Source organism: Pseudophryne corroboree, chromosome 8 (assembly GCF_028390025.1).
Source record: "Pseudophryne corroboree isolate aPseCor3 chromosome 8, aPseCor3.hap2, whole genome shotgun sequence".
Lineage (NCBI taxonomy): Eukaryota > Metazoa > Chordata > Amphibia > Anura > Myobatrachidae > Pseudophryne > Pseudophryne corroboree.
Genome location: NC_086451.1, coordinates 22,135,725 through 22,148,356, shown reverse-complemented (window position 1 = coordinate 22,148,356; position 12,632 = coordinate 22,135,725). Strand labels below are relative to the sequence as shown.

The 12,632-nt window shown below is 51.2% G+C and overlaps 1 protein-coding gene across 1 annotated transcript in view; it reads left to right on the top strand.

Moving 5' to 3' along the window:
• LOC134948207 (uncharacterized) overlaps positions 1-12,632 on the top strand; it is a 30,394-nt gene that overhangs the window by 13,165 nt on the left and 4,597 nt on the right. The window contains exon 4 of the mRNA XM_063936050.1: positions 503-603. Coding sequence (XP_063792120.1) covers positions 503-603 — 101 coding nt within the window. The remainder of the gene's footprint in view (positions 1-502; positions 604-12,632) is intronic.

Below are 12,632 nucleotides of genomic sequence, written 5' to 3'. Positions count from 1 at the left end.
ACGTTGCCCATCTCAACCAATCAGATTCTGCTTAGCATTTATCTAGCACCTTCTAGAAGATAGTAGCTAGAATCTAATTGGTTGCCATGGGCAACATCTCCACTTCTGAAAACCTGTGCTTTAGTAAATATACCCCTATGAGCTTTGTATAGTAACACAAACAATTGTACAAGATAGGTACCAAACTCATATGACTCCAATTATATCTACGAAAGTTTGCAGATTAGCTGAAGTATCCCTAATGCTATTAATGTTTCCCCAGTGCCAATATATAGCGGAGGCAGACATTTTGTGGCCCGTACCAATATTCAGCTACTGTCAAGGCAATGAGCACTTGCGCCATCACTGGGGCACTTCCTGTGTCGGCCATTTTTAGGAGGAGGCAATATTCACATCAGTGCTGGGGACAGTGGGAAAATACAGCATGGAGGGAAAGATTTCCATGCAGTGTTTCTGTGTTATAGGGACTTCTAACCACAATACATATCATATTTACTTATAGGTTTCCAGTGGTCCCAAGATGTCCTTTCTGCCTTTGGCAGTCTCCCTGATTTCAGCCCTGAGGAAAGAAGGGTCCTAGTTCCGCTGGTCGGACCCCCAGCGGTAAGTGGTTCTCAGTCCTCGTCCTCTGCTCTCATGAGATTGAGCCTCATACGCACCTATTAATGGCTCACATGGCGTCTGCTCCTAAAATGATTTAATATATAAAATATAAGTTGCATATTAATACCTATGCTTTCTCATCCAGGGCACTTCCCAGTCCTGCTTCCCAGGATCATACACAAGTCCAACTTTCCTCTTTACAATTCCTCCTCCTCAGGACACAGATGTTCCCCCTCGTGGGCCAAAATTTACTAATATTTGTGTTTTAGCCATTTTTAAGGGTTTTTGAACTCGAATGGTATCGGATGCCTTTTACTGCAACTTTTTGAATCCTGATACGGTCAGTTACTAAGCTGCCAAATTTTCCACATTTGTTTTTTCCGATGTCGATGTGATTCGTTACGGGAGTGATGAGTAAAACACTGCCTGACAAAACACAAGGAATCCCGGCCGGATCTGTGAGATCCGTGCAGGGCTTCATTGTGCACCTTTTTAAAAAAAATTAAAGTGTTAAAAATCAAGAAAAAAAATTGTGTGGGGTCCCCCCTCCTAAGCAAAACCAGCCTCTGGCTTTTTCAGCCGGTCCTGGTTGCAAAAATATGGGGAAAAATTTGACAGGGGTTCCCCCATATTTTAACAACCAGCACCGGGCTCTGCGCCTTGTCCTGGTGCCAAAAATACGGGGGACAAAAAGCGTAGGGGTCCCCCGTATTTTTGGAACCAGCACCGGGCTCCACTAGTCAGAGAGATAATGCCACAGCCAGGGGACACTGTTATATATAGGTCCCTGCGGCCCTGGCATTAAATCACTAACAAGTCACCCCTGGCCAGGGTACCCTGGAGGAGTGGTAACCCCTTAAATCAATGGGTCCCTCCCCTCCAGCCACCCGAGGGCCAGGGGTGAAGCCCGAGGCTTTCCCCCCCAGCCAATGGCTGCGGATGGGGGGCTGATAGCCTTGTGAAAAAAATAGAATATTGTTTTTTTGTAGCAGTACTACAAGTCCCAGCAAGCCTCCCCCGCAAGCTGGTACTTGGAGAACCACAAGTACCAGCATGCGGTGGAAAAACGGGCCCGCTGGTACCTGTAGTACTACTACAAAAAAATACACAAATAAAAACAGAACTCACACACCTTGAAAGTACAACTTTATTACATACATACATGCACACCTACATTCACACATACTTACCTATGTTCACACGAGGGTCGGTCCACTTCTCCAAGTAGAATCCATGGGGTACCTGAAAATAAAATTATACTCCCAAAAATCCAGTGTAGATCGGTCCTCTTCTGAGCTTGTAATCCACGTACTTGGCAAAAAAACAAACCGGAAACCCGACCACGCACTGAAAGGGGTCCTATGTTTACACATGGGACCCCTTTCCCCGACTGCCGGGACCCCCCCTGACTCCTGTTAAAGAGGGTCCCTTCAGCCAATCAGTGAGCGCCACATCGTGGCACTCTCCTGATTGGCTGTGTGCTCCTGTAGTGTCAGTCAGGCAGCACACGGCAGAGATACAATGTTGCGCCTATGCGCTCCATTGTATCCAATGGTGGGAACTTTGCGGTCAGCGGTGAGGTTACTTTCGGTCAACCGCTGACCGCAAAGTTCCCACCATTGGATACAATGGAGCGCATAGGCGCAACATTGTATATCTGCCGTGCGCAGCCTGACTGACAGCTCAGCAGCCCACAGCCAATCAGGAGAGTGCCACGACTTGGCGCTCCCTGATTGGCTGAAGGGACTCTCTGTGACAGGAGTCACAGGGGGTCCCGGCAGTCGGGGAAAGGGGTCCCATGTGTAAAAATGGGACCCCTTTCAGTGCGTGGTTCGGGTTTTTCGGTTTGTATTTTTGACAAGTACGTCGATTACAAGCTCAGAAGAGGACAGATCTGCACTGGATTTTTGTGAGAATAATTTTATTCACAGGTACCCCGAGGATTCTACTTGGACAAGTGGACCGACCCTCGTGTGAACATAGGTAAGTATGTGTGAATGTAGGTGTGCATGTATGTAATAAAGTTGTATTTTCAAGGTGTGTCAGTTCTGTTTTTATTTGGGTATTTTTTTTTGTAGTAGTACTACAGGTACCAGCGGGCCCGTTTTTCCACCGCATGCTGGTACTTGTGGTTCTCCAAGTACTAGTTTGAGGGGGAGGCTTGCTGGGACTTGTAGTACTGCTACAAAAAAAATATTCTATTTTTTTCACAAGGCTATCAGCCCCCCATCCGCAGCCCTTGGATGGGGGGGGGACAGCCTCGGGCTTCACTCCTGGCCCTTGGGTGGCTGGAGGGGGTGGGGACCCCTTGATTTAAGGGGTCCCCACTCCTCCAGGGTACCCCGGCCAGGGGTGACTAGTTAGTGATTTAATGCTAGGGCCGCAGGGACCTATATAACAGTGTCCCCTGGCTGTGGCATTATCTCTCTGACTAGTGCAGCCCGGTGATGGTTCCAAAAATACTGGGGACCCCTACGCTATTTGTCCTCCGTATTTTTGGCACCAGGACCAGGTGCAGAGCCCGGTGCTGGTTGTTAAAATATGGGGGAACCCCTGTCAATTTTTTCCCCATATTTTTGCAACCAGGACCGGCTCAAAGAGCCCAAGGCTGGTTATGCTTAGGAGGGGGGACCCCACGCAATTCCCCCCCCCCCAGTTTTTACACTAAACAAACCCTTTCCCATAGAAAACCATGCACAGATCTCACTGATCCGTGCATGGTTATCCAAACTTGACTGGAAAAAAGCAGGTCTATTTTTTTTTGCTGCTTTTTTTAACGATTCGCAAAAAAAATACACCCGCACTTGAGCACTCAGAGACTAACACCCAAATACGAATGAATAGTGAATACCCGTGTTGTAGGAAATAACAGCCGCGTTTGACCGATGGTCTATTCATTCGTATTTGTGTACTATGTCGTTCAAACCATTACGAATGTCCCAAACACTGCCTAGATTGGTGCTTAGTGAATTCCCGTGTTAGGACTTTGAAAAAAAAATAAGAATTTACTCACCGGTAATTCTATTTCTCGTAGTCCGTAGTGGATACTGGGGACTCCGTAAGGACCATGGGGAATAGACGGCTCCGCAGGAGACTGGGCACATCTAAAGAAAGCTTTAGGACTATCTGGTGTGCACTGGCTCCTCCCCCTATGACCCTCCTCCAAGCCTCAGTTAGGACACTGTGCCCGGAAGAGCTGACACGATAAGGAAGGATTTTGAATCCCGGGTAAGACTCATACCAGCCACACCAATCACACCATATAACTCGTGATAGGAACCCCGGTTAACAGTATGATAACAATGGAACCTCTGAATAGATGGTTCGCAATAACAACCCGATTTGTGTAACAATAACTATTTACAAGTATTGCAGACAATCCGCACTTGGGATGGGCGCCCAGCATCCACTACGGACTACGAGAAAAAGAATTACCGGTGAGTAAATTCTTATTTTCTCTAACGTCCTAGTGGATGCTGGGGACTCCGTAAGGACCCTGGGGATTATACCAAAGCTTCCAAACAGGCGGGAGAGTGCAGATGACTCTGCAGCACCGAATGAGAGAACTCAAGGTCCTCCTCAGCCAGGGTATCAAATTTGTAGAATTTTTCAAACGTGTTTGCCCCTGACCAAGTAGCAGCTCGGCAAAGTTGTAAAGCCGAGACCCCTCGGGCAGCCGCCCAAGGTGAGCCCACCTTCCTTGTGGAATGGGCTTTTACAGATTTAGGCTGCGGTAGTCCCACCGCAGAATGCGCACGCTGAATAGTGCTACAAATCCAGCGCGCTATAGTCTGCTTAGAAGCAGGAGCACCCAGCTTGTTGGGTGCATCCAGGATAAACAGCGAGTCAGTTTTCCTGACTCCAGGCGTCCTGGAAATATAAATTTTCAGGGCCCTGACTACGTCCAGTAACTTGGGATCCTCCAAGTCCCTAGTAGCCGCAGGCACCACAATAGGTTGGTTCAAGTGAAAACCTGATACCACCTTCGGGAGAAAGTGAGGACGAGTCCTCAACTATGCCCTATCCATATGGAAAGTCAGGTAAGGGCTTTTTCATGACAAAGCCGCCAATTCTGACACATGCCTGGCCGAAGCCAGAGCCAACACATGACCACTTTCCATGTGAGATATTTCAAATCCACGGTTTTAAGTGGCTCAAACCAATGTGATTCCAGGAACTTCAAAACCACATTGAGATCCCAAGGTGCCACTGGGGGCACAAATAGGGGCTGAATATGCAGCACTCCCTTACAACGTCTGAACTTCAGGCTGACATCCTTCCTGGCTTTGATCAGGGTAGGAATGACTTCCTCCGGAATGCCTTTTTCACTCAGGATCCGGTGTTCAACCGCCATGCCGTCAACGCAGCCGCGGTAAGTCTTGGAACAGACAGGGCCCCTGCTGCAGCAGATCCTGTCTGAGTGGCAGAGGCCATGGGTCCTCTGAGATCATTTCTTGAAGTTCCGGGTACCAAGCCCTTCTTGGCCAATCCGGAACAATGAGTAAAGTTCTTACTCCTCTTTTTCTTATTATCCTCAGTACCTTGGGTATGAGAGGGAGAGGAGGGAACACATAAACCGACTGGTACACCCGCGGTGTCACTAGAGCGTCCACAGCGATCACCTGAGGTTCCCTTGACCTGGCGCAATATCTTTTTTATTGAGGCGGGACGCCATCATGTCCACCTGTGGTCTTTCCCAACGGTTTACCAGCATTTGGAAGACTTCTGGATGAAGTCCCTATTCTCCCGGGTGGAGTCTGCTGCGGAAGTCTGCTTCCCAGTTGTCCACACCCGGAATGAACACTGCTGCCAGTGCTACCACGTGATTTTCCGCCCAACGGGGAATCCTTGTGGCTTCTGCCATTGCCCTCCTGCTTCTTGTGCCGCCCTGCCTGTTTACATGGGCGAGCGCCGTGATGTTGTCTGATTGGATCAGTAATGGCTCTTAGCTCCAGAAAATTTATGTGAAGTGAAATCTCCTGTTTGGACCACAGTCCTTGGAATTTTATTCCCTGTGTGACTGCACCCCAGCCCCGAAGGCTGGCATCCGTGGTCACCAGGACCCAGTCCTGTATTCCGAATCTGCGGCCCTCTAGTAGATGAGCCCTCTGCAGCCACCACCGCAGCGACACCCTGGTTCTTGCCGACCGGGTTATCCGCTGCTGTATCTGGAGATGGGACCCGGACCATTTGTCCAACAGGTCCCACTGGAAAATCCTTGCGTGGAACTTTCCGAATGGAATTGCTTCGTACGAAGCTACCATTTTTCCCAGGACTCGTGTGCATTGATGTACCGACACCTGTCCCGGTCTTAGGAGGTTTCTGACTAGAGATGACAACTCCTCGGCTTTTTCCACTGGAAGAAACACTTTTTTCTGGTCTGTTTCCAGAATCATTCCCAGGAACAGAAGACGTGTCGTCGGGACCAGCTGTGACTTTGGAATATTGAGAATCCAGCCGTGCTGTTGCAGCACTTCCCGAGAAAGTGCTACCCCCACTACCAACTGCTCCTTGGACCTTGCCCTTATCAGGAGATCGTCCAAGTACGGGATAATTAAAACTCCCTTCTTGCGAAGGAGTATCATCATTTCTGTCATTACCCTGGTAAAGACCCTCGGTGCCGTGGATAATCCAAACGGCAGCGTCTGGAACTGATAGTGACAGTCCTGTACCACAACCCTGAGGTACTCCTGGTGAGGAGGGTAAATGGGGACATGCAGGTAAGCATCCTTGATGTCCAGAGAGACCCTGTAATCCCCCTCGTCCAGGTTCGCAATAATCGCCCTGAGCGATTCCATCTTGAACTTGAATCTTTTGTTATATGTGTTCAAGGATTTTAAATTTAAGATGGGTCTCACCGAACCGTCCGGTTTCGGTACCACAAACATTGTGGAAAAGTAACCCTTTTCCTGTTGAAGGAGGGGTACCTTGATAATCACTTGCTGTGAATACAGTTTTTGGATAGCCACCAACACTGCCTCCCTGGCAGAGGGAGTTGCCGGTAAGGTAGATTTTAGGAAACGGCGGGGGGGGAGACGTCTCGAATTCCAGCCTGTACCCCTGAGATACTGTTTGAAGAACCCAGGGATCCACCTGTGAGAGAGCCCACTGTGCGCTGAAATTTCTGAGACGGGCCCCCACCGTACCCGGGTCCGCCTGAGCAGCCCCAGCGTCATGCTGTGGACTTACCGGACGCAGGGGAGGACTTCTGCTCTTGGGAACTAGCTGTGTGCTGCAGCTTTTTTCCTCTACCTTTTCCTCTTGGCAGAAAAGATGAGCCTCTAGCCCTCTACTTTTCTGGGGCCGAAGGGACTGTACCTGATAATACAGTGCTTTCTTTTGCTGTGGGGTAGCTTGTGGCAAAAGTTTTGATTTCCCAGCCGTAGCTGTGGAAACGAGGTCTGAAAGACCATTCCCAAACAGTTCCACCCCCTTATAGGGCAAACTTCCATGTGCCGTTTTGAATCGGCATCGCCCGACCATTGCCGAGTCCATAACCCCCGCCTGGCGGCAATGGTTTTACATAGCGCTTATTTGTGATGCCAGTCGGTAAATATCCCTCTGTGCATCACGCATGTATAAGACAGCGTCTTTTATATGCTCTATTTTCAGCAAAATATTGTCCCCATCTATAGTATAAATATTATCCGACAGGGAATCTGACCACGCAGCTGCCGCACTGCACATCCATCCTGAGGCAATAGCAGGTCTCAATATAATGCCCGTGTGTGTGTATATAGCTTTAAGGGTAGTTTTCTGCTTTCTATCAGCAGGTCCTTCAGGGCGGCCGTATCCGGAGACGATAGTGCCACCTTTTTTAATAAGCGTGTAACCGCTTTATCTACCCTATGGGGTGTTTCCCAACGTGACCTATCCTCCGGCGGAAAAGGGTACGCTGCTTAGAAATTATCAATTTCTTATCGGGGGAAGTCCACGCTTCCTCACACACCTCATATCAATTCCTCAGATGCAGGAAAAACTACTGGTAGTTTTCTCTCACCAAACATAATACCCTTTTTTGTGGTACCTGGGGTATTATCAGAAATGTGTAATACATTTTTCATTGCCTCAATCATGTAACGGGTGGCCCTATTGGAAGGTACACTAGTCTCATCGTCGTCGACACTGGAGTCGGTATCCGTGTCAACATCTGTGTCTGCCATCTGAGGTAGCGGGCGTTTTAGAGCCCCTGATGACATTTGAGACGCTTGGACAGGCACAAGCTGAGCAGCCGACTGTCCTATGTCGTCAAACCTTTTATGTAAGGAGTTGACACTGTCACGTAATTCCTTCCATAAGTCCATCCACACCGGTGTCGACCCCGCAGGGGGTGACATCCCATTCACAGGCATTTGCTCCGCCTCCACATCATTATCCTCATCATACATGTCGACACAGCAGTACCGACACACAGCACACACACAGGGAATGCTCTGACAGAGGACAGGACCCCACAAAGCCCTTTGGGGAGACAGAGGGAGAGTATGCCAGCACACACCAGAGCGCTATATATCACAGGGATATCACCTATAGAGAGTGTTTTCCCTTATAGCTGCATATATATTCTATACTGCGCCTAAATTTGTGCCCCCCCCCTCTCTTTTTAACCCTTTCTGTAGTGCAGGACTGCAGGGGAGAGCCAGGGAGTGATCTCTCCAGCGGAGCTGTGAGGGAAAATGGCGCCAGTGTGCTGAGGGAGATGGCTCTGCCCCTTTCTCGGCGGGCTTTCTCACGCTGTTTTTGTAATTCTGGCAGGGGTATTTTTACACCTATATAGCCCCTGGGGTTATATATGGTGTTAGTTTTGCCAGCCAAGGTGTAAATATTGCTGCTCAGGGCGCCCCCCCCCCAGCGCCCTACACCCATCAGTGACCGGAGTGTGTGGTGTGCATGAGGAGCAATGGCGCACAGCTGCAGTGCTGTGCGCTACCTTGGAGAAGACAGAAGTCTTCAGCCGCCGATTTTCCGGACCTTCTTGCTTCGGACTCTGTAAGGGGGACGGCGGCGCGGCTCCGGGAACGGACGACGAGGTCGGGTCCTGTGTTCGATCCCTCTGGAGCTAATGGTGTCCAGTAGCCTAAGAAGCCCAAGCTACCACCACTTAGGTAGGTTCGCTTCTTCTCCCCTTAGTCCCTCGCTGCAGTGAGTCTGTTGCCAGCAGGTCTCACTGTAAAATAAAAAACCTAACATATACTTTCTTTCTAGGAGCTCTGGAGAGCCCCTAGTGTGCATCCAGCTCGGCCGGGCACAGAAATCTAACTGAGGCTTGGAGGAGGGTCATAGGGGGAGGAGCCAGTGCACACCAGATAGTCCTAAATCTTTCTTTAGATGTGCCCAGTCTCCTGCGGAGCCATCTATTCCCCATGGTCCTTACGGAGTCCCCAGCATCCACTAGGACGTTAGAGAAAAACACAAATCAGCCAAACTCGGATTTTTTGTAAATACTGGCCCTGGTATGTGTTGTAGACTTTCCTGCAGCCAGCTAGTAGCCTCCAACTAAGTGTACAGGACAGGAACATATAGAATCCCCAGATTCAGACATTCAGATCTAGGCTGTCATGTCCAGTGCATGATCCACACGGCCCAGTGGTCAGTCTAATGCACTGCATACATTCCCCCAGGCTGTAGTCCTGGTGGCACCAGTGGTCACTGTCCTGCTCTAATGCACTGCATACATTCCCCAGGCTGTAGTCCTGGTGGCCCTAGTGGTCACTGTCCTGCTCTAATGCACTGCATACAATCCCCCAGGCTGTAGTTCTGGTGACCCCAGTGGTCAGTTGTCCTGCTCTAATGCACTGCATACATTCCCCCAGGCTGTAGTCCTGGTGACCCCAGTGGTCAGTCGTCCTGCTCTAATGCACTGCATACATTCCCCCAGGCTGTAGTCCTGGTGACCCCAGTGGTCAGTCGTCCTGCTCTAATGCACTGCATACATTCCCCCAGGCTGTAGTCCTGGTGACCCCAGTGGTCACTGTCCTGCTCTAATGCACTGCATACATTCTCCCAGGCTGTAGTCCTGGTGACCCCAGTGGTCAGTCATCCTGCTCTAATGCACTGCATACATTCCCCCAGGCTGTAGTCCTGGTGACCCCAGTGGTCACTGCCCTGCTCTAATGCACTGCATACATTCCCCCAGGCTGTAGTCCTGGTGACCCCAGTGGTCAGTCGTCCTGCTCTAATGCACTGCATACATTCCCCCAGGCTGTAGTCCTGGTGACCCCAGTGGTCACTGTCCTGCTCTAATGCACTGCATACATTCCCCCAGGCTGTAGTCCTGGTGACCCCAGTGGTCACTGTCCTGCTCTAATGCACTGCATACATTCCCCCAGGCTGTAGTCCTGGTGACCACAGTGGTCAGTGGTCCTGCTCTAATGCACTGCATACATTCCCCCAGGCTGTAGTCCTGGTGACCCCAGTGGTCACTGTCCTGCTCTAATGCACTGCATACATTCCCCAGGCTGTAGTCCTGGTGACCCCAGTGGTCAGTCGTCCTGCTCTAATGCACTGCATACATTCCCCCAGGCTGTAGTCCTGGTGACCACAGTGGTCAGTCGTCCTGCTCTAATGCACTGCATACATTCCCCAAGGCTGTAGTCCTGGTGACCCCAGTGGTCACTGTCCTGCTCTAATGCACTGCATACATTCCCCAGGCTGTAGTCCTGGTGACCCCAGTGGTCAGTCGTCCTGCTCTAATGCACTGCATACAATCCCCCAGGCTGTAGTCCTGGTGACCCCAGTGGTCACTGCCCTGCTCTAATGCACTGCATACATTCCCCCAGGCTGTAGTGCGGGTGACCCCAGTGGTCACTGCCCTGCTCTAATGCACTGCATACATTCCCCCAGGCTGTAGTCCTGGTGACCCCAGTGGTAAGCTGTCCTGCTCTAATGCACTGCATACATTCCCCCAGGCTGTAGTCCTGGTGACCCCAGTGGTCACTGCCCTACTCTAATGCACTGCATACATTCTCCCAGGCTGTAGTCCTGGTGACCCCAGTGGTCATCTGTCCTGCTCTAATGCACTGCATACATTCCCCCAGGCTGTAGTCCTGGTGACCCCAGTGGTCACTGCCCTACTCTAATGCACTGCATACATTCTCCCAGGCTGTAGTCCTGATGACCCCAGTGGTCATCTGTCCTGCTCTAATGCACTGCATACATTCTCCTAGGCTGTAGTCCTGGTGACCCCAGTGGTCACTGTCCTGCTCTAATGCACTGCATACATTCCCCCAGGCTGTAGTCCTGGTGACCCCAGTGGTCACTGTCCTGCTCTAATGCACTGCATACATTCTCCCAGGCTGTAGTCCTGGTGACCCCAGTGGTCACTGTCCTGCTCTAATGCACTGCATACATTCTCCCAGGCTGTAGTCCTGGTGACCCCAGTGGTCAGTCGTCCTGCTCTAATGCACTGCATACATTCCCCCAGGCTGTAGTCCTGGTGACCCCAGTGGTCAGTCGTCCTGCTCTAATGCACTGCATACATTCCCCCAGGCTGTAGTCCTGGTGACCCCAGTGGTCACTGTCCTGCTCTAATGCACTGCATACATTCCCCAGGCTGTAGTCCTGGTGACCCCAGTGGTCAGTCGTCCTGCTCTAATGCACTGCATACAATCCCCCAGGCTGTAGTTCTGGTGACCCCAGTGGTCAGTCGTCCTGCTCTAATGCACTGCATACAATCCCCCAGGCTGTAGTCCTGGTGACCCCAGTGGTCACTGCCCTGCTCTAATGCACTGCATACATTCCCCCAGGCTGTAGTGCGGGTGACCCCAGTGGTCACTGCCCTGCTCTAATGCACTGCATACATTCCCCCAGGCTGTAGTCCTGGTGACCCCAGTGGTCAGTCGTCCTGCTCTAATGCACTGCATACATTCCCCCAGGCTGTAGTCCTGGTGACCCCAGTGGTCAGTCGTCCTGCTCTAATGCACTGCATACATTCCCCCAGGCTGTAGTCCTGGTGACCCCAGTGGTCATCTGTCCTGCTCTAATGTACTGCATACATTCCCCCAGGCTGTAGTCCTGGTGACCCCAGTGGTCATCTGTCCTGCTCTAATGTACTGCATACATTCCCCAGGCTGTAGTCCTGGTGACCCCAGTGGTCAGTCATCCTGCTCTAATGCACTGCATACATTCTCCCAGGCTGTAGTCTTGGTGTCCCCAGTGGTCATCTGTCCTGCTCTAATGCACTGCATACATTCCCCCAGGCTGTAGTCCTGGTGACCCCAGTGGTCACTGCCCTACTCTAATGCACTGCATACATTCTCCCAGGCTGTAGTCCTGATGACCCCAGTGGTCATCTGTCCTGCTCTAATGCACTGCATACATTCCCCTAGGCTGTAGTCCTGGTGACCCCAGTGGTCACTGTCCTGCTCTAATGCACTGCATACATTCCCCCAGGCTGTAGTCCTGGTGACCCCAGTGGTCACTGTCCTGCTCTAATGCACTGCATACATTCTCCCAGGCTGTAGTCCTGGTGACCCCAGTGGTCAGTCGTCCTGCTCTAATGCACTGCATACATTCCCCCAGGCTGTAGTCCTGGTGACCCCAGTGGTCACTGTCCTGCTCTAATGCACTGCATACATTCCCCAGGCTGTAGTCCTGGTGACCCCAGTGGTCAGTCGTCCTGCTCTAATGCACTGCATACAATCCCCCAGGCTGTAGTTCTGGTGACCCCAGTGGTCAGTCGTCCTGCTCTAATGCACTGCATACATTCCCCCAGGCTGTAGTCCTGGTGACCCCAGTGGTCACTGCCCTGCTCTAATGCACTGCATACATTCCCCCAGGCTGTAGTGCGGGTGACCCCAGTGGTCACTGCCCTGCTCTAATGCACTGCATACATTCCCCCAGGCTGTAGTCCTGGTGACCCCAGTGGTCAGTCGTCCTGCTCTAATGCACTGCATACATTCCCCCAGGCTGTAGTCCTGGTGACCCCAGTGGTCAGTCGTCCTGCTCTAATGCACTGCATACATTCCCCCAGGCTGTAGTCCTGGTGACCCCAGTGGTCATCTGTCCTGCTCTAATGTACTGCATACATT